Raw genomic sequence first — 24,352 nt, forward strand, 5'->3', positions numbered from 1 at the left:
CAGTGGAAGGATGCAGGACCTGTCAGCCACACTCCAGGGCAGCCCCCAACCCAGACTCCAAGGTTTGGGTCTGGTTTGATAATTTTTTGTTTTTTTAGTGTCTTTGTTTTGTTTGTTTGTTGAGAGAACGAGAAAACAAAAGCATGGAGAGGTAAGGAGGATCTACGAAGAGCTGAAGAAAGGGAAGATTATGATCAAAATATATTGTATAAAAAATTAAGCCAATTAAAAAGAAAAGTTGAAGCAGACTCGTGTGTCTGGCGTTGGTCATAGAGTGCTTCAGGGCATGGATAAGCAATGAGTCCAGTAACTAGCAATTGCAGAGAAAAGCAAGCTTATTAATCTCCTGTTTTGATAAAATCTTAGTAAAGGAGGAGGGTGTTGGTTGGTTGGTTGGTTGGTTTTGGTTTTGCTTTTTGTACTAAGTTCTAAGATAACTAATACTATATAGAGATGTTTTGGGGAAAGAGTACAGTTTCAAGTTATTCTATATTTTAATTAAATGAGTCATTGTCCATTTAAAATGGAACCTTATGAGGGATAGTTGAATTTTACAAGTTTCTCTCTCACTGTAAATCTGGGATATATATATATGGTTTTTGTTTGCTTGCTTGCTTCCAACGCCCAGGTGCTGGGATCATAGGCAAGCATCATCCCAGGAAGTAATTTAAAAAGTTATTTGTTCCAACTTCATAAGAATACCTTTGCTATTTTAACTGCCTGAAAGCTAATTTATTACCTCTTTAAGTAGTATCCAGAGCAGGACAGCAGAAGCAAGTGAGACCCCACCTCAACATGGTGGAAGGCAAGAACCCAGACCTAGAAGCTGTGCTCTGGCCACACACATGCCACAGCATGGCATACTCACTTTTACACACCCAGATGTTTTGTTTTGTTGTTTTTGAGACAGGCTTTCTCTGTATAACAACCCTGGCTGTCCTGGAACTCACTTTGTAAACCAGGCTGACCTAGAACTTACAGAGATCTGCTTGTTTCTACCTACCTAGTGCTGTGATTAAGGGTGTTCCAGTACACCCAGCAACTAGTAATTTTTTAATTGAAAAAATAATCAGTCAAGTCAGTGTGTTACGTGGATTAAATGAGGAACTTCCAAGGAACCTCAATTGAAAGTCTCAGGATTTGTGTTTTTTTAGCATAATGAGTTTATGACTATGGTGATCTTGCTTACAACTTTGCCTTCTTTTTCTCACAGATAATAACAGACTTTGATATGACACTAAGTAGGTTTTCCTACAATGGGAAAAGATGCCCAACATGTCATAGTAAGTGTGACATTCTTAACGAAGTAAATGAGTGTAATCATAAATATTTATCACTGAGATGACTGAGGTTTTTGTTCTGTATTTCTCTTTTGATGTTAAAAGTGAAGAAACTTGCTTTTTCTTGTTATGTTTTGAGGAATTCTTTTACTTATCTTATGTGAATGGCTATTTTCATAATCTGCTTTTGGGAGTAAACAGACTATATGAAGACTTAAAAATATTTCTCCTTATACTCTATTTATTACACAAGAAGTACTTGAAAGGTTTTTTTATTTTGGGATAACCTAAAAAAAATAACATTTATCAAACGTTGTTTAATTGTTAAGTTTCTATTGCTATTGTAAACCAAAAGCAACCTGGGGAGGAAAGAGTTTATTAATTACTTGCAGTTGCTGTCCATCATAAAAGAAATCCAGGACAGGAGGTCAAGCAGGAGTCTGGAGACAGGAACTCATGGAGAGACCCTGGAGGAGTGCTGCTTTCTAGCTTGCTCCCCTAGGCTTGCCCAGCCTGCTTTCTTACACAGCCAGACGTGGAACCACCCACAGTAAGCTGGCCCTTTCCACATCCATCATCAGTCAAGAAATGCCCCACAGACTTGCCCACAGGCCAGTCCGAACAGGTATTTTCTCAACTGTGGTTCCTTCTTCCCAGGTGACCCTTGCTTATGTTGAAATTGACAGAAAACCAGCTGGCACACTCAGGGTTAAGGATGTAGCTCATTAATAGGGCACTAGCCTAGAATGTGTGAAGTCCTGACATTGACTTCTGACAATGAGAAGTGAAATCATTTATAATGACAAGAGCTTGGAAGGCAATGTACAATGTAAAACTAGAAAAATAGTATAAATTCTGCCCCACCCACATACCAGAGACTGTAAAACCATTGCGAATGTTATTTGTTGAGTTTTAATTACATGAAAAATACAGAGCACAACATGAAATGAAAAGAACTAGATTTGACTTGATTCTCATTTACCCAATTCATTAATAATAAATAAAACTTTGAGAGGACATATACTAAAATACCAGTTATTGTTAACTTTTCCATATTTTCACAATAAGTATTATCCTGGAGAAAACGGTATCTTTCAGGGCTGGGAATGTAGCTCAGTTTAGAGTGGTAGTCTTCCAAGCATGAAACGCTGGGTTCAGTCTCTAAGACATCTTAAACTGGGAACCATGATTGAGAAAAAAATGCCTATAGTTGGCTTGTGCCTGTAATCCCAGCAGTGAAGCTGTGGAGGCAGAAGGATCCTAAGTTCAAAATCAGCCTGGGCTACACAAGACTTTTGTCCTAGCTTGGTTTCTGTTCTTTCTAAAAGAGACCAAAACCAGCTTTTGGAAAGAAGGGGTTTATGTGGCTTTCTAGTTACAGTCCATCGTGGAGGAAGGCCAAGGCAGGAACTGAAAGAGGCTATGGGGGCTTAGTGGCTTGCTCACCTTTAGTTCTTATACTACCCAGGAGCCACTTGTCAGGGCTAGATTCACCAATAATGCACTGGGCCTTCTCAATTATTAATCAAGCAAAATGCCCCACAGACAGTGGCCACAGGTCAGTCCGTGTGTTAGATGCAATTCCTCAGTTTCCCTCTTCCCAACAGTTTGTGTCCCATTAACAAAAACTACCCAACATACCCTGTCTCAAAACAGAAAGGAAATCATAAACTTCTTGATGCATTTGTTGCTTCTATTTATTAAAAAAGGAGGATGAATAAACAGTCTCATATAAGCCCCCTGTGCCCAGATATATTTGGTTCCTGTGGAGCTCCTATCCTCTCCACGTCATACTAACTCCCCCTTCTTTCATATAATTCACTGCACTCTACTGAAGGTTTGGCTATGAGTCTTGGTATCTGCTTTGATACACTTCTAGGTAGAGCCTTTTAGCCTCTGCTCGGACGTAGCCCGTGGTAGCTCAGTAACCAAGTGGGTTTCCCTAGTAAGAGAAACAGGGACTATTTCTGACATGAACTCAATGGCAGGCTCTTTGACCTCCCCACCCTCCCAAGGGAGGAGCAGCCCTGTTAGGCCATAGAGGAGGACTTTGCAGCCAGTCCTGAAGATACCTGATAAAACAGGGTCAGATGAAAGGGGAGGAGGTCCTCCCCTATCAGTGGACTTGGAAAGGGGCAGGGAGGAGATGAGGGAGGGAGAGTGGGATTGGGAGGAAATGAGGGAGCAGGATACAGTTGGGATATAGTTAATAAAATGTAACTCATAATAAAAATAAAAAATAACAAAGAAAGAAACAAAAAAAGGAGATGAAAATGGAAATTGTATACTATTGACTGTTTGAAGATCTTGAACTGTCTAACTCAGTGGAATATGTGAAGACTTACCAAATCTCAGATTTTGAAACCATTTTTTTCCTATAGCAATACCTTTTGAATTACAGCATTGAAAGTTGCAGTAACCACAGTAATTGATTTAGTTCTTAAAAATAAAAGTAAGTTATCTTTATTGGTAGCATCAACCAGAATATTTTCTTTAATGCTTATGTGTTCTCTCCCTCCCTCCCTCTCTTTTTCTCCCTCTCTCCCCTTCTCTCTTCCCTCTCCTCCCTCCCTCTCTAGATATCATTGACAACTGTAAGTTTGTTACAGATGAATGTCGAAGAAAGGTAAATATCAAGTCATTACAAATGCACAGTTAAATCTTACTCCATCCCCTCAGCTAATTAGGTGGTTTATTTTTGTTTTGTTTTGTTTTGTTTTGTTTTGACAGGAATGAATGTCAAAAGCTAGGCATGATGTACACATATAATCCCAGATTAGGGTACAGAGGGAAGACTGTTTCAAGTTTAGGGTCAGCCTTAGCCACACAGTGAGACCTGTCCCCGCCTCATCCCCACCCTACCCTCTCCAAGAGAAGTGAGATGAATGCAAATTGCTTGTAGCCATATCTGGCACATAATAAGCATTCAATAAATATCAAGTTTATTGTTTGGATTCTATCTTAGCTTTTTCTTTCTTTTTTTTTTTTTTTTTAAGACAGCATCTCATTTAACCAAGACTGGCCAGCTGAGGAACACCTGGAGCTCCTGTCCTCCCCACCCCCACCCCTTTCCTCAACCTCCCAGGTGCTAGAATTGCAGGGTATGCAAACATTGGCCACACGGCCAGCTTTAGAAACTGTTATCAGAACATGTAATGTTCCTTACATTAACTGGGAAGGCAGAGGCCATTTGGTCTAATGGTTATTTGCACACATAAACTGATCAGGGTGTTCCTGGAGTGCCTGCTGTGTCTTAACAGGGCAAGTCCTGGTGCCCATCAAAATTAATTACCTTGAATTCAAAACTGAACTTCTCAGGTCTGGTGGTTCAAGCCTGTAATCCCACTACTTATGCTGAGGCAGAAAGATTTGAAGATTCAAAACCACCTGGGTAACTTAGCAAAGAACCTCACTCAAAATAGGAAGTAAAATAGGGCTGGGCAGTAGCTCAGTGGCATCAATGAGATCACTTGCCTAACTTTTGTGATCCCTTACATTCAGTCCCCAGTACCACAGCACAGCGGAACGGAGCCTGGAAATAGACACATTTTTCTAATGGCGTTCTGAAGGAGTGCTTGGTCTCACTGAACTGCTGGCTTGGGAGTAAGGTGGCTTCTGCAGTTGAATCTAATTATATATAAATGAAAATCAAACCATCCCCCCCCCTTTTTTTTTACTGAAAAATAGCTTTTTGCCTTCTATTGTTTTTATTGTTTGCCTTGTTTTCTGTAATAATCTGGTAAGTGACAAAACTGTATAATCCTCACAGCTAGGTTATTCATTTCTTTTTAGTTACTGCAGTTAAAGAAGCAATATTACGCTATTGAAGTTGATCCTGGTCTCACTGTGGAAGAGAAGTTCCCTTACATGGTCGAGTGGTGAGTACATTGCGAGCACTGGGAGCAGTGAAGTGCTAATGCTACAGTGGCCCAGTTAAAACTAGGGCTTTGTTTCCCTCCCGTAATGTACATAGAAAGATACACAGATAACGAATACAGAAAATCCCTGAGTCACTGCAGGAAATTAACAGCCTGGAGCTTGCCTTAAGATGATATGCAGTGAGTGTGATTAAAAAGTCTGGCACGTAAGTCTTGAAAGCCAGACCTTTATTTTAAAGCTTACAAGAACAAGACATGATCTAAGTACAAAGAAAAGGACAAGGATCCATACTGCACCAATCCTAACGTGGAGAACTGGGCCTCTGGTGTTGGCTGTGTCCATCAAACTGCAACATGCAAGTAGACTACAGTGAGAGATTTGCGTGGTGCTCCAGAACAAGACAAATCTTGACAAATTTAGAGGTGCAGGAGTCCACTAGGATGACAGAGAAATTAGAGCCAGCTCCTCTGACAAGCATTCCAAGAAACAGAAAGTGCTTTGATTTGAGCAGCAACATCTGCTTTAAAATTTTAAGAGACCAAGAATATTCCCCAGAGCTGTCAGGCAGCATGGACAGTTCATCTGTGTGTGTATTAAATGCCTGCCTATAGAATCAAAATTAGAGCTAGTTTTGGATACTTTAAAAAAAAAATGATTTCTGCATGGAAAAGGGAATGTTTTGCAGTTAGATTTATTTGGGGTTGAATAAGCTCCAGCATAGAGACAATCTGGTTTGCACACCAGTAACCTCAGAAGTTAGAAAGCTGAGGCAGAGGGATTGCTTCAAATTTGAGGCTGCCCTAGGTTGCATAGTAGGTACAGGACCATCAGGAAAGCATTAAGCTTTCTTCTCACAAGAAGAAAGGAAAAGGAAGGAGTGTTGCTTCAGATGCTATAGGGATATTCAGTCATTGAGTGAGGGTTCTGGTTCCTCATGAGAGAAGGGAGCTTTCATAGTTGTAAGGAGTTAGGTTCTAAAGGTCAATTCATTTCACCGCACTGCTGTGGTTATTTGTGTAGTAGTGACGCAGGCTAGCCTACGTATAACATTTTCCTACCAAAGATTTCTCTTTTACACTAGGCAGCATTCCAGTACTTCAAGATTTCATGAAAACGTAAGCTGCAAGAAAATGAAAGAATGACTTAGCTTATTTCGGAAAGGAGGAGGAAGCTTGCCAGCCCAGGTTAGACTGAATCTTATCTGTAGACTGAGGAAAGGCCTACAGCTGTTCCCATGCCTCCTTACTGACATATTTACACTAAGCCTGAGTTTGTGAGATCTGGCGCATTTGGGCACAACACTATCACGTACTTTAAGCTCCTCAGTCTCAAAGAGTCCACATAGTGAGGAACAGCACTCACTCAGGAATGCTTTGCAATAAAGGTAATGGTTTCAATATTTTAACTGATATCGCTTCCCCTCCTTTGGTTGTAAACTCCAGGTATACCAAATCACATGGTTTACTTGTTGAACAAGGCATACCAAAAGCCAAACTTACAGAGATTGTGGCAGACTCTGATGTCATGCTCAAGTAAGTCTCCTGGGTTCCGTTGTTTTTATTGTCTACAGAATTAACTGCTGTTGTATACATTCAATTGTGTGTTTTAATTAAAGATAGGCTATCACATTATTCCATAAAAAAAATAAGATATATCAGTGTCACAAAATGAATAAAGGGAAAAATTTTAGGTTAGACCTGTTGGGGTTTGCGGTATTGTAGCTCAGGTAGCCAAGTGCATGCCTGGCACGCCCACAGTTCCTTGCGAAATCTGAGCACAACTGGCATGGTAGGGAGCCGAAGGGGTGGCTCAGCAATTAAGTGCACTCGCTGCTCTTCCGAAGGACCAGGCTTTGATTCCCAGCACTCGCATGGCGGCTCAGAGCAATCTGTAACTCCAGTTGCAGGGAACCCAGCACTCTTTTCTGGCCCCTGGGCACCAGGAAAGCATATGATACAGATACATGCTAGCAAAACACCCATAAATTAAAATTTTAGAACTTTTTTTTTTTTAACCTGGTAGTACATGCCTATAATCCCAGCATTTGGGAAGTAGAAGGAGAAGGATCCTGAATGAAAAAGCACATCTGAGGCCAGCTTGGGATATATGAAACCATATCTAAAAAAAAAAAAAAAATTTTTTTTTTTTTCAGTTAAATTTGCTCTGGGTGGTAAAAGCATTGGAAGACTTATGTGATGATTTAAATTTCCTTTCTCCAATTTTTAAAATTTTAAGAATAATGTACAGACTAATATAACCAATATGATTTTCAAAATCTTTAGGGAAACAGTTTTGAAAGATCTGAAATTTGAAGGAAATTTTTATAAGCCAGAAATTGATCTAAATTTAAATGAATCTGGGTTTGGAATGCTCATGCTCTGAAACTGTTAACGGAAAAGGAAAATGTTTTAGTATATAGGTAAAGTATTTCAAGGTTTTTTGTTTTTTTTTTTCTTCATGGTGTTGAAACCTGTGATTACATCAGAAGGCAGAGGTGAGGGAAATCACAGCCATTTGAAAGCCAACTTAGTCTATGTAGCAAGTACTGCACACCATGTACTTGGTATTTACAGTGAGGATTAGAACTGTGTGAAAATCATCAAGCTTATTTTCAGTACTGTTTAACCAGCCTTGAATTTTTTTTTAACTTGATTGGCAAATGTGGCAGTGCTGTTCTTCCTCCCCTTTGTTCTGGGGATTGAACATAGAGCCTCCCACTTGTTGGGCAATTGCTCTGCCACTGATCTTCCCCCAATCACTTAATCACCTTTCCCCTAGGATGATGAAGTGATTATGTTTAAAGAAAAGATTCAATTGTCAAAGAGTAGAGACTGTTGAATGTTTCACTCACAAGAGTACCAAGAGCTTAATTTAACCTGTAGCTGGAAAAGAGTGAAAAGGAAGGAGTAGATTTTAAGCTTTTATGAATAAGAATAAGATTGTCATTTTTTTAGGAAAATGGATGGAATTGAAGGTAATCATGTTAAGAGAAATAAGCCAGGTTCAGACAAATACCACACATTTTCTCTTATATTCAGGATGTAGCCTTAAGTATAAATGTATACATATATAAGCATACATTTGATAAGAACATAGAGGTATAGAGAAGAAGAGGTATAAATGGAGGGGAGGAACAGGAGATGGTAGGAGAAGGGGAATAAATACAGTAGATTTGCTTTCAGCTAAATTTAACTGTATGTGTGTAACATGAGCACCGATGAACTATTCGGTGAGGGGGGGAGGAGGCCATCCACAGAAGAAAGGATGGTGGTGGGACGAGTGAACAGGACATAGTGATATTTATGTATGAAGTCCACTATTTCCTACACTAACTTAGAAAATTAAAGTATATAATTAAAAGGGCTTAAAAAGGTACAGTGGTTGGTAAAAGAATATAGCTAGGTTTTGCTGCTCTACTCTTGTGGTAAAAAGATCAGAACAGTAAGACCTCAACAGGTGGCTTGCAAGCTCACTCTAGTTGGCTTTTCAATATATGGTGTAAACTGTAGGCTTTTATCCATGCTCAGTTTAAGTCTAAAAATATCTAACTTGCATTGTTATAATTAATAGTAAAGAGTCAAAGGTAATGAGTTTTGGAATGAGAATACAGTCTGTAGAAATGGGTAGAAATATTTTGCTTTATATCTTCTAAGTGAAAGAGCCATCTTGCTTATTAACCCTGTGCTTCCACTTGCAGGGAAGGATATGAGAATTTCTTCGGTAAACTTCAACAGCACAGTGTCCCTGTGTTCATATTTTCGGCTGGTATCGGTGATGTGCTAGAAGAAGTCATCCGTCAGGCTGGAGTCTATCACCCAAATGTCAAAGTGGTATCTAACTTCATGGATTTTGATGAAAATGTAAGAATGTGAATTCACTCCAGTCTGAAATATTGTAATCATGTAAATGCACACATATTTTTATTAGTATCAGGTAGATGTTAAGTTATATTATGTTCATAGGCTGTTATATTTCTCTGTGTTATATTTGTATTTTATGCCCTTAAAGTTTTATTAACAAGTTAATCATTTTATATTAAAATTCACAAAACTTGGTGGATGGTGGTGGCACACACTTTCAATCCCAGCACTTGGGAGGCAGAGGCAAGTAAATCTCTGAGTTTGAGGCCAGCCCGGTCTACAAAGTTCATTCCGGGACAGCCAGGGCTATACAGAGAAACTGTGTCTCAACCACATCCCTCCCCCCAAAAAAAAAAATTACAAAACTTACATAAAAGTAATTTAATGTTGCAACTCTGAAGATTACATCATAAATGGGGGATTTTTAAAAAGCAGTGACTAGTACTGCCATTTTTTGAACAAATGTATTGTAAAATGTTCTGGGCATGGTGGAGAATGTACATAATCCCAGTATTCAGAAGGCTGAGGAAAGAATCATGAGCTCGAAGCCTGCTGGGTAATCTCAAGCAAAATAAAATAAAAAACTCCAAATAGTAAAAGACATAAAATGGAATCCTTTGGCTAGGAACAAAATGAATGAAAAGTGAAAGTTGAATTCTTGACTAGCTGTAGCATATGTTGGTTTTTGGAGCCCTTCCTACACATAATGAATGTGATGGACCTCTATGTTTTGAAATCAAGTCAAAGAGATATGATAAATAGTGACATCTATTTAGAACCATAAATTGTTATAAAAAAAAAAAAAAAAAGATTTTGAGCTCAGTACTTAAAGGTGCTTCCCACCAAACCTGAAACCTGACTTTAGTTCCCAGGTCATGAGGGTTAAAGGAGAGGGCCAGCTCCTTCAGGTTGTCCCCTTTCCCTCCAAATAGTCACTGCTACATGCACCCCCTTCATACACATACCATAAATAAATATAATAAAGTTTTTCTTAATTTAAAATTTATTAATAGGGAGTGCTGAAAGGATTCAAAGGAGAACTAATTCATGTATTCAACAAACATGATGGTGCCTTGAAGAATACAGACTATTTCAGCCAACTGAAAGACAACAGCAACATCATTCTGCTGGGAGACTCCCAAGGAGACTTACGGATGGCAGACGGCGTAGCTAATGTTGAACACATTCTGAAAATTGGTTATCTGAATGACAGAGTGAGTGTGTAGCTTTGTTTTTTTTTTTTAATAATTAGGTTGAAACATTGTAATTAATTACCAAAGATACAGGTTGAAATACTGTAATTGGATGCCAAAGGCATGTGAGATAGTATTTTCCCCTCCTACTTCAGCAGTGACTAGAGGTATGAAGCACAGACCTGTGTGATATGTGGAGGTCACATTCTCAGAGTAGCAGTCGACAGCACTCCCTAATCATGAGTCTCAAAAGCGTCTCTATGCATTGCCAAGTGTTCCTTGTACAAGTTCCCCCACAGTCAGAACCAGTGCACTGGAAAGAAACCATTTACAGAGAAAAGTCCTCCTGTGGACAAATCTCTGTCCATGAGTGTGAGAGTAAGCTAGCCATGATGAAGCATGCCTGTCATCCCAGCCATCAGGAGGTTGCCACAAGAAGACTCAGAGTTGAAAGCTAAGCTTGCACAGCAAGACGCTGTGAATGAATGTCTTCATCAGAAATTATTCTTCACAAAGAATTGACAGTATGTTTATATTTCAACACTTTTATGAAATGAAATTTATATTCTACAAATCTAGCATCATGAGGTTAAAGTGAAATTATTTGCCTTCTGCATGCTAATTTTATTTCTGCTATTCTGTTGATTAGGTAGACGAGCTTTTAGAGAAATACATGGACTCTTACGACATTGTTTTAGTACAAGAAGAATCCCTGGAGGTCGTCAACTCTATTTTACAGAAGACATTATAAACACGCCGTTGTGAGCCTTCTCCCACGGGTGCAACTGAAAAAAGCACTGTCCACCTTGAGGAAGGACTCTTATTGAAACACATCCTTGCTCTTGGCATTGTCCCTTTCCCTAACTGAGGGATCTTCAGATGTGTTGAACCTATAAACTGCAGCCCTTTTTTCCAGTCTCCATCACTATACTCATCAGATTTTTTTTTTAAGCAATTAAAAACGATCTTAAGACCAGAATTGGAAAAATAACTCCCTTTTCCAAAGTGAATTTTGTAGTTTGGTGTTCTGTACTTTCTGGGGCATTTTTCCAAATGAGTGTGTGGAAGTTCAGAGGCCATTCTCTAGGGGGATAGTATTTATGATTTTAACCACTGCTAGCTTTGTAATTTGGGTGGAGTATGATAACACCACCTCCTGAAATTGTGTTTTATTTGGTTATTTTGTCTGAAAAAAATATTTGCCAGAAAGTCCAGCACTTTGTATCTGAAAAGCTGTTGGTGTCTACATCACTAACATTACAAATACTCTGTGTGAAACACTGAAAATAAACCTGAAATGGAAAACTTTTTTAAAATTCTGTTGTCAAGATCATATTCAGCCTGTCATGGCAGCATATTCCTGTAATTTAAGAACTTGAGAAAAGGGGGCAGGAGAATGAGTTTAAGGTCAGTCTAAGTCACACCAGCTTGGGCTACATGAGACCTAGGAACAAAAGCAAAACCTGTCTATTGAGCAAGTATTTGTTGAGCACTGCCATGATTTCTTTTTCTTCGTTTCTTTCTTCATTCTATGATACATGTATGAGTTTCTAGCCTAGGCTGGTTTCCAGTGTCTCATGGGCTGAGGGCTGGGATGACAGGTGTGTGCCACTACACACAGCTTATGCAGTGATGAATACTAACCCAGAGTCTCTCATCAATGCCCAAGTGCTAGGTTACAAGCAATAATTCTGTGGCTAATTAAAATATTAATTTAAGGATGGAGTATTAAATGCCAATTTTCATAAAAGATAAAAGTTTCCTATTGTCAAGTGGAATTGCCTGCACTCTCTTTCTAAACAAAGACTCCAGTTCCTTTGGAAAGCCTAGGGGTGGGACTTCAACATAAATACTTGGTCCTAGAAGTAGAAAAGTAGTAAGATAGTGAAGTAGTGGCTAGCAAAAGAGCCAGTGAGTACTTGGGGTTACAGTCCTGCAGGGAGGCCAACTAATAAACTCACCTCTCTCTGTGTGTGTATGTGTGTGTGTGTCTGTCTGTCTCTGACAGGTTAGAGAGCTCTTGCTATGTTGCTCTGTGACCTCACTAACCTGGTAGTAGCTACTCTGTAACCCAGGATGTTCTGCTTCACCTCCTCAGCACAGGGATTATAAGCACTCAGCACCACATCCAGCTTTTTCATGTGGGTTGTGGGAATCAAACTCAGGGTTTCATGCTTTCCTGGCAAGAACTTTGCCAACTGAGTCATCTCCCCAAACTTCACCCTTCACAAATTGCATATTCCATGAGACCAGGCTTGGAGAAACCCAGTCCCCAAGGTCCTTTCCCTCTGTCTTAGGTTGGGGCTCACCTGATGGGAGCCAGTGGTAGGCAGGAGACAGGAGGGTGAGAGGAGATGGCGTCTCTCATTCTTCACTAGGCTGCAGTGCCAGCCAGTGCTCTGTGGACAGCTATATGCCTCAACACACACATTCAGGCAGTTCTACTCCAGCTAATTCCACCTTAACCTGCAGGCCCAGGAGTGGCAGCTTCCAGCCATTGCTAAGCAACCCTATCTTCACAGTTATCTCAGCACTTTCTGCGCCCCTGAGCCCTGCCCACACCTGCAAATAGTCCTTTCCATTAGCTCATCTAGTGTGTTTCCTGCGGGTACACACACCACCACCCCTGGACGTCCCCGTGCGCCATTCAGTACCCAGTAATAAATTCCATGTTCTGCTGAGTTTTTCTCAAGGGAACTGACTGCCCAGTGCATTCTTGTAAGATCCTCTCCACCTTCAAATAAAACACCACAAGCCAGATGATATGACTCAACATTTTATATCAGGAAAAAAAGTCAGGTTTCCAACATTAATTCCATTGCATGAGTGCACAGCATTCACGTGATCTATCTCAGGGCAACATCAGTACAAAACAGTTTAAATTTGTGGGGGGGAAGCCATTTCAAAAGGAAAACCCTTGATTACTTCAGGGCAAGTGACAATACTACTTGGGGGCAGAGAACAGAAGGCAGGAACATGGCTACTACATGGTTTGGGAATGGGCTAGGCTGAATAATGCTATTGCTTTTCTATAGCAGGTGACCCCAAACTGCCCTCCAAGACATGAATAAATGGCAGAAAATGTCACCTTCATTTGTTGGGATAACAAATCCATTTCAGTCACAGTAAAATTTTCTGTTGGCTGACCAGTGAGACCCTGACAGCTCTGCTCCAACTAATTTCACCTTAACTTCCAGGCCCAGACAGAAGCCCTACATGCATCTACTTAAACAAAGGAATGCAAAGTGGAGAGAGAGAGGGCCCCATAGGATAGTGTCCCAAAGATAGGGCAGAGGCAAGCAGATAACCCTCCTTAGAAAACGCAGGTCAGATCCTCTACTCGTGGGCTAAGGCAGCTTCCATTTGGTCTGGGTTTTTTCCTGTCTAGGAGCCTCCTGTTAACCTTCAAGTAATACTACCAACCAGAGGGCTGCCAGTGCAGGAAGTGAACTGAAAGAAGCATGACAGGAGATGGCTGGCACAAAGGGCCTAGCTGTGTGGAACACTGAGAAGAGCAATGGCTGCTGTCAGGAAATCTTGCTGGAGCATGTGTGCTCTTTAACTTACTGCCTGCATGGTAAACATTTCTTAAAGACACCAAGATTAAAAAAAAAAAAAAAGTAAAATATTCAATCTCTTTAGGTAAACACCCTGGGAACCTCTGTTTCCTTCAAGACAGCTATGTCTCCTACAAAATAATTTTCCTTTAGTGACATAACCTTACAGAAGACTCATAAATCCAGGTTGGCGGTGCAGACTGTCCCATGCCAAGGTGCTCTGCACAGATTCTATTTACTGTCACTGGAAATCCACCCAAGCTCTCACCACAGACATCAACCCACCCCAGTGTATGCACCAGGTACTGCATGGCCCACCTGCTACTGGCTAATTTCATACCTTCCTAGAAGCCTTCACACCATGACAGGATGCTCTGCCATGACAGCTCACTTGGTCTCATGCGCTCCTTGGCACAAACTGATTCGTGTTAAGGCTTACAGTTCATCATGTTTGGCTTCCTGATCTTTGAGTTTAAATTCCTCCACCGTGACCTTCCCATCTCCATTCCGGTCCTGGTTGGTGAACATATTCTTCACAATCATTTCAGCATTAAAGCCAGGAGCCAGCTTCCCTTTGCCTGTTGCCACTTGGGCATGGATGTACTCTGAGAACTGGAAAGGGGACAGGACAACTGTGAGAAATGGTAGCGCTGAGAATACAGAACTAAGCCTGAAATACTGTGGTGTGAGAGTGAGTAAACTGAAAAATGAGTCTGTACTTCAAACCAAGTTGTTCTTGAGAACTATATGACCTGGGATTCTTTCCTGAGATGCACGTGAAAATCCCTGGACTAGGGACTGGAGAGATGGATCAGCAGTTAAGGACATTTAATTACCAGGACTCAGTGCTGGATAGTTGACAACCACTTGTACCTCCAGCCCCAGGTAATCTGATACTGTCTTCTGGATTCCTTAGGTGCTGTTATGAATATGCACATATTCACACACACACACCTACACACATACAATTTTAAAAACAAAATGATATTTAAACATTTTTAAATCCCGCCACTCAAGGACCTCAAGAGTCCTTGGGATCCAGGTATCTAATATACTTCAGCCACCAGATCAGCTTTAGCTTCCAACTTGAGGCTGACACCTCCAAAAAGGTGTTGCATCCACACAGTCATTCACTCACAATAAAAACCTACCAGCATCTACCATATGCCAAACGTTCTAAATTCATGGGACACATCGTAAACAAAACTGCCTTTGTGATATTGGCATTGCACATGAATATAAGTAAATTTTATTTAAGTTACAAAGTGGAATGTTCCACTAAAAGAGGAGGAGGGAGAAAGCAAGATAAGGTTAAGTAGGGAGAGTGAAACGTTAAATTTGGTGGTCAGAGTAGAACCTCTGAGGCCAGGGAGACTTGTGCAAAGAAAGACTTGAAGGAAGTCGGGAAATGAGCCAAACACTTGTCTGAGTCTATTCTAAAAATAGAGAGCTGTTGGTTCAGAGAGCATAAGCCTGCCTCGTGGGCTCTCAGAACATGTGCACTGCACCACACAAGCAAAGAAAGAGTCGCTGGTGAGGAGATGGCAGCAAGCAGATGATGAGGGCCCTGACAACCATAGGGAGACTTGAAGATGGGCTACTGCAGGTTCTGAGAAGGAAGGAGCTATGACTGACTGCCATGGGGAAGCTCAGGGAAAGACAGCCTTAGGATAAGGCTAGGACAAGGATTGAGGTTCAATAAATGAAGAGGTAAAGCAGGTAGTTGGATATATGAATACAAATTGGGGATATAAGTCTGGGTTAAAGGTGCAAATCTGAAGACTTACGGTCAACAGTAAAGCCAAGGAACTTGTTAACACCAGGACAGGAGGAAGTTAGAGAGAATAAGAAATAGTCCAAGGTCTAGCCTGAGACCTTCTCAAAATACAGCAGAGAAAAGGTCTGAGAAGGAACTGGCAACAGACAAGCATTATGGGAACAAAGAGAGTCCTGCAGTGATGCACAGCAGCATGTGCTGAAGACACAGGACCAGGGTCAGCAGCATAGAGAAACAAAGCTTGACAAGAGTGGCTTTTAAAAAAAGGGTAGATAAGAGCAGGAAAGATGGCTCAGTGAGAAAGCACTAGTTACTCTTTCAGAGGATCTGGGTTTGACTTCCAGCAGCCACAAGGTGCTTATGCCCATCTGCAACATCCCCAGTCCCAGGGGATCTGACACCCTCTTCCAGGCCTGCATGCATGTGGTGCAGACATAACAAAGGCAAAAAAAAAAAATCCATACACATAAAATACAGAATGGAAAGCTGATCACAGAGGAAAACTGAAATCCCAGCTACTTAAAAGGAAGATGGTTTGAACTCAAGAATTCAGGGCTAGCCTGGGCAAGAGAGAAAGAACCCATCTCACAAAAGCAAAATACAGCCAGGCACAATGATGCATACTTGTATTTCCAGCACTCAGGAGGCTAAGGCAGGCAGACCATGAGTTCACGTCCAGCCTCAGGTACAAAGCAAAACCTCAGCTCAAAACAAATGAACAAATAAAAAAAAGAATACACTAAAAAACACACACATAAATAAAAAGTGGGAGCAGAAGATAAAAGGCAAGTAGAACAGATAATTCTCTTGGGGTTTTGCTCTAAAAGAAGCAAAGAGGCCAGGCACAATGGCACATACCTGTAGTCCCATCACTCTGGGAGGCAGAGGCAGGCAGAACTCTTAGTTCAAGGACAGCCTGGTCTACAAAGCGAGTCCAGGACAGCCAAGGCTACACACAGAAACCCTGTTCAAAAAACCAAAAAAGAAAAAAGAAAAAAAAAAAAAGAAGAAGAAGAAGAAGCCAAGAAATGAAAGCACTGGAAAAACTATCAGCAATATAAAATACCTATACTAGGCACGATGGGACATGTCTATCACCCCAACACGTGGGTGAGGCAACAAGATCACAAGCTGAAGGGCAGCCTTGGCAACCCACTGAGACTATGCCTCAAACACAAAGAAAAATGGAAAAAAAAAAAAAATGTGTGCTACTAAAAGGAATGTTCCAAGTCCTGGATAAGCTGATGGCATAAAAGACAAAGGGGTAAGACTGGAGAATGCTTGGCTAAGAAGAGGGGAGTCACCCATGAGCTCTGACTCCATACACTGTGACAGCACAAAAGATGGCTGCTCAGAAGCTGTGGCTCTGGCTCAAACACTGGGAAGCTGAGAGCTTGGGCACCTACTCTCTGCAGGTGCTTCTAAAACATAAGGATGCTGTTCACGTGGCTGTTGTGAGGGTAGAGCTGGAGAAGCTGTGTTCAGGCAGGGCAGCATCATGTACCCAGGGACTGGCAACTGAATCCAGATCTGGGTCTTAGACATCCCCTTCACCTCTCAGGAACTCCATTCCTTCAAGTCAGGATTTGTGTAAAACACATGTGCTAGCTACCACCATCACAAAGGATCTGCATGGACAGTTCTGTCCTTGACACTCTGAATGGACTCCCTGCCCTCAGAAGGCCTGAACACAACTTCTCACCCTCCTACAAAGGCCATTTACCTCCTCCAGGGTGACTTCCCCATTGCCATCCCTGTCGATTTCTTCGAAGAGGTTGGGAGACACTTCGCCATTCCATATGAACATGTACCCCTCCGGGAGGCCGGACACAAGCTCCAGCAGTTCAATGTCGAACACGAGGACAGCACTGCCGGGTACCTCTCCATCTAGTCCAAAGAGTAGAACATGGCGTTAAACATAGGACAGGGGTTAGCACCACCCATCTGTGCTGCCCTCCCCAGTCTCCAGCTGCCATGCCCAAGGAAGCTACTGGTAGCACTAGTGTCTTCATGGAGGTATACCATCAGCTCAGAGGAGGATGAATAACTTTTTTCCCCCCTAAGGAATAAAATAAACTAGATCCCTGAATATCCCATACAGCAAAGATGGCTGTTTTCTCTTGAAACCTGGGTCTCAGTTTACATGCAAATTAAATGCAGAGGCTGGCAAAATAGCCTGAGTTTAGTTGGCATGGGCAGACAAAATGGCTCAGCAAAAAGGTGTTTCCCACCAAGCCTGAGGTCCTGATTAAGATTTCCAGGAACCATATGGTAGGAGAAAACTTACTCCACAATTTGGCCTCTGACCGCCACACATACATCATAGCAATTTGGTATATAACTGTGTGCACGCACATGTGGAAAACACACACACATACATAAATAAATAAATACACATAAATAAATCAATTGTGTGCTTATGTGGATCACAAAATGAAGGATAGAATGCAATTCTTAGGCCAGGTATGTTGTCCCATGTCTATAATCCTGGCACTTGGGAGACTGAGGCAAGAAGACTACAAGTTTGAGGCCAGCCTGGGATACACAGGAAAATGTTGTGTCAAAACAGTAACAACCACAGAAAAGAAGTATTCACTGCTAGGTTTTTTTAGTTAAAAAAAAAAAAAAAAAAAGCCAATGGTAGAGACAATAGAACCTTTTTTTTTCCTTTTGAGGTGTCGGGAGATCAAACAAGGGCCTCACACATTTTCAGCAAGCTCGCTATTACTGACATGTCTGCCAACCCCAATTACAGAATTTTAGGATAAATTTAACAGCTGAACTTTAAGGACAATAATAATGCCTGAAAAGTACATCGAATTCAAGGTCAGTATACAGAATCAGACTCAAGAGAAGTACCCTAAGTATATGAATATGTACATTATGCATTAAATGGTAAAATATAATCTATATTTTTGACTTTTGGTGCTGGAAATTAAAACCAGGCCCTCATGAATGCCAAACACAAGCTTTTCCAATAAATTATATTTTACATGTAGTATATAGTATAATTATATGTCATAAGAAAAGTCTTAACGGATACACACCTATGGTTTAGAGCACTTCTTCTGGGATAAATGAGAGCAGACAGTATGTGACATTTTTTTAAAGTTTTTTAAAAGAGAAAGTCAACCCAGCATGCCAATCACTTTGGCTATCAGCAGTGTGAAAACACCATCAAGGAGTGTTCTGGAATCACAAAATAATACAGCAAGACACAACCACTATACGGACCCAGAGACTGGCTTCCTCAGAACTAAAAGCATCTCTGCCGTACATCATCTTCTTTGACTTACAGCTTCAGAGCAGTGAGCAGCAATGAACTGCAGCACCTACCTAGCCCAGGAAACAGCTCCGAAGAAGCAGGCAGCCAAACTCCAAACCACCCTAAAGCCCTAGAGGGCCTGGCCAGATGAACCTGCAGCCCAGTGGTGTATTTTCTTGCTCTTTCTCAAGGCAGTCAGGGACAGCAAAATGGGTCAATAAAATTCACAGGGTCTTAAAATAAAAATGCTCCAAACTTAGTTTTCCTAAGAACCCACAAACCCTTCAGTATCAACATGGAAGAAGCATACTGTGACTTTCCATACAACCCCAAGTTCAGATGGTGACTTTCCCAGCACTCTTGAACACAACCACTCACCCACACCAGCCTCTCCATAGCCCAGGTGGGGCGGGATGATGACCGTCCGCTTCTCTCCCACACACATCTCTCTCAGACCCATGTCCATCCCCAGTACAACTTGTCCAGATCCCAACACAATGTTGTAAGTTTTGCCTAGATTCCATCTGAAAGAGAGAAGAAATTCATTCCTATCAGTGGCTGCAGGAAATGCGTCCTATCCTTGGGGGTAGAGGGTCTTCTACTCAAGGTGTACGGTTCTAAAGCAATGTCAGACAGACCCACAGCAGGACACATTCTGAAAACAGCCAGTCTGCCCTCTTCTAAACCAACAAAAGCATTAAAAATCAAGACAAAAAGGCCATTCCACAGGCAGGAGCATGCTGGGAAATGAAGTGGGAGCACAAAATGAAGTGGGAGCAGTGAGCTACATGAACATACTCCTGGTGACAACTGACTCTCCAATGGCTCCAAGGACTTCTTTGTAGAAAGGTATTTTATGAGGGTATAATATATATCATGTAGTTAGGAGCTCGCTTTTATTATATTTATTACTGATATGTTTATAAACACTACATAGCCCTGAATGAAATCATTTTGTAGTCCAGGATGGCCTCAAACTCCAAAGCACTAGCATGGCAGGTAAGCATATGGCTCAGGATTCTAGATCCAAGGCCTGAGTTAGAATCCTGGTTCTGGTGCTAGGGAGGTGGCCCAGCTGTTAAGGACACTCAAAGAATCCTGGTACCGCTGCTTCATCTGACCTGGGAAATGTAACTTTGGCTTCTTTGTCTATGACATAGAGATAATAATAGTGAATAATAAATATGTTTGACATAGTAGAAAGGTGGAAAGCAAAGAAAAGTGTGTGAAGGTCATACTGAGAAGTAAATTAATCACAAAGTTCAGAGATCCTAGGGACCTGGGGAAAAATGCTTGCCCCATAGCCTCTGCCATGACTAAAGATCAACCTACTATTTCAAAACCCATAGCACTCCAACCACTTCCCAAAAGGCAAACAATAGGTACTATGTTCTTTATTCCCAAGGAAGAAGTATCATTCTGTCCCTTGGTACCCAACACCAGGTGGTGACAGGAAACAGATGTCTCCTTAGGGTTACAGTTCCCCAAGGCCTCCCAGACTCCACAACCCAGGACAACCACTTCCTTCCCTCCTTCCTAAGGCTAAGGTGCTTACACCTACAGATCTCCAGGGAACCCAGGAATGTTAAGCACCTGGGATTGTTCTTTCAAAGGAAGGATGCATAACCTCTTTTTCCAGAAAGCTGGGAACTAGAAGTGATTAATAGCCTGGTGATCTGTGTTATCTGTTGGCCCAGGCCATATCAAACTCCTACAACCAAGACCAGAGATGACTAGTAATTTAATGACCCTTAAAGCCAGAGGTTCCCCCAAGCTTCCACAACCAGGGCTAGAGGTGGCTAAAAGCCCAACTGACCCCTATACTATCTGTATGACTGAGACCAGGCCAGAGCCTTCCCTAGAACCATAAGCTAATACAGGTAGCCTACCCCTAGAACCTAGCTTCTTGGAAGAAATGACATGTACCCTGAATCAAGTTTCTATATAATTGCACTTCCTTGTGCACCAGAGATTGTATTACACCAGGAAAAAATTTTCCCAACTATACTGTGTTTAAATATGTTGCAAATAAACCACCTGCTATCAAGACTCCCAAAGTCTTGACCCAGGTTAATGAAGTCAACCTGAACCAAAGTTTCATTCCCATGCCTTTATGGTGCACTTCCCTGCCTAAACAATGGCAGGATCCTCCTCAAATGGCCTCTACATCAGCTCCTGCATCCAGGTTCCTGTCCAGACTTCCTTTAATGATGAACAGTCATATGGAAGTATAAGCCAAATAAGCCCTTTCCTCGCCAAGTTGCTTTGGTCATGGTTTCATCACAACAATAGAAACCCTAAGACAAGCAGCTAACCCTTGCCTTGATAACACGTACCCACACCAGTCAACTGCCTATGTTTATTGTACCCATGTAGGTTGAGGTGGCAACAGGAAGGTAGATACTTCCATAATTCCTTTATTTGGAATCTTACAACAGACAATCAAGTATATGTGGCCATTGCTCTTGCACGTAACACAAATAACTCTCAAGGCACAGAGTAGACTTTCTCTTAAAAAGAAGGCTCCCTGAATCCTGTGGCTCCCGGTCCATAAGAATATGATGATTCCATTAGACAGGAAGTCTGACCTCTGGCCCACAAAAGCATGTCCTATACTAATGAGAAGGAATTCCTTTGTCTCCTAGCCCAGGGCCACTGAAGTCAAGGATCTATTTCATCAATTCTAAAATGTGTTCTTTTTTTCCCCTCTACATTCTAACATTTGTGTGATTATGACTGACAGGGCACCATTGTTTCCTGGCAACACTTGGGTGTTCTTCGAGATGTATAAAATAGTATTTCTAACAAAGTGAATTTTGGATTTCATGAAATAACACTAAATGTGTCACAGCATGCAGGACCTCAGAGCCCAAAACCAGAATCTTGGAGCTAGAAGGCAGAGTGACAGGTGAAAAGAGAGGCAACTCCATGCCCAGAACAAACAGCAGCTCTTACTTATATGAACAAAGCCCTTTCTGCATTCCAACTCTGGACTCAGATCTAAATCAGGCTCAGCACTAACGTGGATGCTCTTATACAGAAACATAAGGTCTGAAAATGACTCTTTCCCAGAGAACACTGGCTTGATTTCCAGACACACTTGAGATTCTGAGTCGCAGGAAGCAAAGTTGTTCCTACATTATTTTATGATTTTTCAGGTTTTATTTCCATCAACTAAATTTTAGAAAAATTATCCCTTTGTGCTACAGATACTCTGGGCAAACAAAAAAATATGAATAAGCAAAGCAGGTGTCCCTAAAGTATTCAAATCATAGCAGACACAAAAATAACTTAAAGCCCAGGGATTAAAAATACAAAAGTATTAGGAGACTGAAGAGGCAGGAGCCGTGATTCCTCCCGGGAATTCAGGAATGTTTGTGAAAACAGAAAGGATGTGAAAGTGAAAACAAGAGTTTCCTAGCAGACAGGGCAAACAGTCTTCAGCCTGTGCCACTGTGCAGGGACCCCAGTAAGCACACAGATGCTGAAACTGGAAAGGACAAAGAAAGCCCTGTGTACCAGACTCTGACACTGGCTCTTACTTACGGTTGCACTATGTTCCTGTATTTGCCTGTCACTTTCTACCACCTTTTGCAACTTCTCAAGCACTGAAATTACAGGTGTATGTCACCACATCTGGCTCCAAGGGTTTAGTTATTAAACATAGGCCTGACCTTGAGAAAGAGAGTTCCACCAGGTAAGAAACAGTCTAGAGTGGGGAAGATCTTTAGTAGGAAACTCTCAGAATAAGGCACTGAGCACTGAGAAAGCTTGCACTGTACATTAAGAAAGGTTAGATCAAACAAATCCCAGCATCTGAGAAAGAGAGGACGATGATCAAAGGCTCTCTCCACATCTAGTTCCCAGTTACCCTTACGTGGAGTCCAGCAGAGTCCCATCCAGGAGTGAGGCATTGTAGTGGTATTTGAGGTAATCCCCCTTCTTGCTCAGCACCGAACAATCAGGAGGCTTGTAGTGGGAAGTGATGCTGATGGAGTCCGAAGGGTTGTGAAAGTCAATCACATGGATGTCAAATACCAGCACAGCTGAACCAGGAATATTCCCTAAAGAAGAGACACAGGGAATCAATGCACAAGCCCACTAATGTGCCTCCTCAGTACCAGCAGGTATGTCCTTGTAAGGACCACAGGGACCCAGTTAGGAAACCCAAAGGCACTAGGAAAATGAAGCTGAAAAGGAATGTCAGAGTAATCTAATCTCATTTTGTATTTGGGGAAACTGATGCACTGTCGATGGAAGTCATGAAACCAAATATGAGTACAATTTGAATTTAAACCCAAGACAAACCCACTGCCCCCAATTACTAAGCATGGAAAAAAGGCATGGCTAAGTGAAACACAGACCAGAAAACTCAAGCTTATGAAAATAAAGGCTTTCTCTCTCCCACCAGGAGAGGCAGCATGGAAATTGAACTGTAGAATGGTAATAGATCAGTGTCCAACTTACCATTCAAAAAAAGCAAACAACCATAAATTTCAAAACAAACAAACTGCACCATACACCCCACTTATATTAGCCTACTAGAGTCAGAAACTATCTACAATACATCCAACTTGTTCTACACAGGATGGGCATATTCCATACACATATTGAACTGGGTTCAATTCCCAACACTGACACAGAGGCTCACATCCGTCTGTAACTCCAGATCCTGGGGATCCGATGCTCTTTTCTGGTCTTCATGGGCTTTTCAACATATGGAACACACACATATATGCATGCAAGCAAATTCTCAGAAACATAAAATAAATAAATCTTTTTAAAACAGAACAAAATTGAAGCCGAGCACTGACATCAACCTCCAACCAGATCCCTATTTCAGCTTTACTCAGCCCTTGTTTTTCACAATAGTTAGGCAAAGTAGTTTGGTCACTGGCCAGAAGGCCTCTAGGCAGCGACCTTGCCAGGGATAACAACATGAAGAGTCCTTTGTTCTTCAGATCTTTATCTCTTGGCTTGGTGATGACACTCCAGTTACAGTCAGGATCCCTATGTGCTCATTTTTCCTTAGACTACAAACCTCCACTGGTGAGGCGGCCGCCAGTCTATGATCACCTCATATATAAAGGGTCCCTGAATGAGCCGTCTAAACAAGGTGGCTTTTCAGGACCAGAGTCCCTGCTGTGTCCTCATCAGCTACTGATGAAGTTAATAATGATAAGTAAATCACCTTTTGGGAGAGGCTGCAGCCAAGACAGTCGTAGGCAGAACCACACCTTGACCAGGACTTCTTAGGTACACATAACTCTTGCCTCTACTTAAACTTCAACACTGTCCACAACTATTTCCAGTTTTCAAACAAGAAGTCCCAGAGGGGGTCAGGAGATGGCTCAGTCAGCAAAATGCCTGCCACATAGCTGTGATAAGTTGAATTCAGATCCTCAGAACATGTAAAACTCGGCACAGAGTGCATACCTGCAATCTCAGCCTGAAGTTCACTGGCTGCTCAGCTAGGCAAATCAATGAACTTCAGGCTTAGAAAAACTCTGTCTGAAAAAAATACAAGGAAGTGCAACCAAG

At 41.6% G+C, this 24,352-nt stretch overlaps 2 protein-coding genes across 7 annotated transcripts in view; one reads left to right on the plus strand and one right to left on the minus strand.

Moving 5' to 3' along the window:
• Nucleotides 1-11,528, plus strand: part of Nt5c3a (5'-nucleotidase, cytosolic IIIA) — a 46,731-nt gene extending 35,203 nt beyond the window's left edge. For all 6 annotated transcript variants that reach the window (XM_021657872.2, XM_060379954.1, XM_021657874.2 and 3 more), the window contains 7 exons: nt 1,214-1,283; nt 3,860-3,906; nt 5,073-5,158; nt 6,602-6,691; nt 8,857-9,019; nt 10,033-10,233; nt 10,862-11,528. In XM_021657872.2, coding sequence (XP_021513547.1) covers nt 1,214-1,283; nt 3,860-3,906; nt 5,073-5,158; nt 6,602-6,691; nt 8,857-9,019; nt 10,033-10,233; nt 10,862-10,963 — 759 coding nt within the window. In that variant the 3' untranslated portion in view covers nt 10,964-11,528. The remainder of the gene's footprint in view (nt 1-1,213; nt 1,284-3,859; nt 3,907-5,072; nt 5,159-6,601; nt 6,692-8,856; nt 9,020-10,032; nt 10,234-10,861) is intronic.
• A 1,447-nt stretch (nt 11,529-12,975) lies between these two features.
• Fkbp9 (FKBP prolyl isomerase 9) overlaps nt 12,976-24,352 on the minus strand; it is a 44,766-nt gene continuing 33,389 nt past the window's right edge. The window contains exons 7-10 of the mRNA XM_021657879.2: nt 22,689-22,875; nt 19,190-19,335; nt 17,270-17,433; nt 12,976-14,381 (exon numbers count right to left, since the gene is read on the minus strand). Coding sequence (XP_021513554.1) covers nt 14,205-14,381; nt 17,270-17,433; nt 19,190-19,335; nt 22,689-22,875 — 674 coding nt within the window. The 3' untranslated portion in view covers nt 12,976-14,204. The remainder of the gene's footprint in view (nt 14,382-17,269; nt 17,434-19,189; nt 19,336-22,688; nt 22,876-24,352) is intronic.

This window comes from Meriones unguiculatus, chromosome 3, assembly GCF_030254825.1.
Source record: "Meriones unguiculatus strain TT.TT164.6M chromosome 3, Bangor_MerUng_6.1, whole genome shotgun sequence".
NCBI lineage: Eukaryota > Metazoa > Chordata > Mammalia > Rodentia > Muridae > Meriones > Meriones unguiculatus.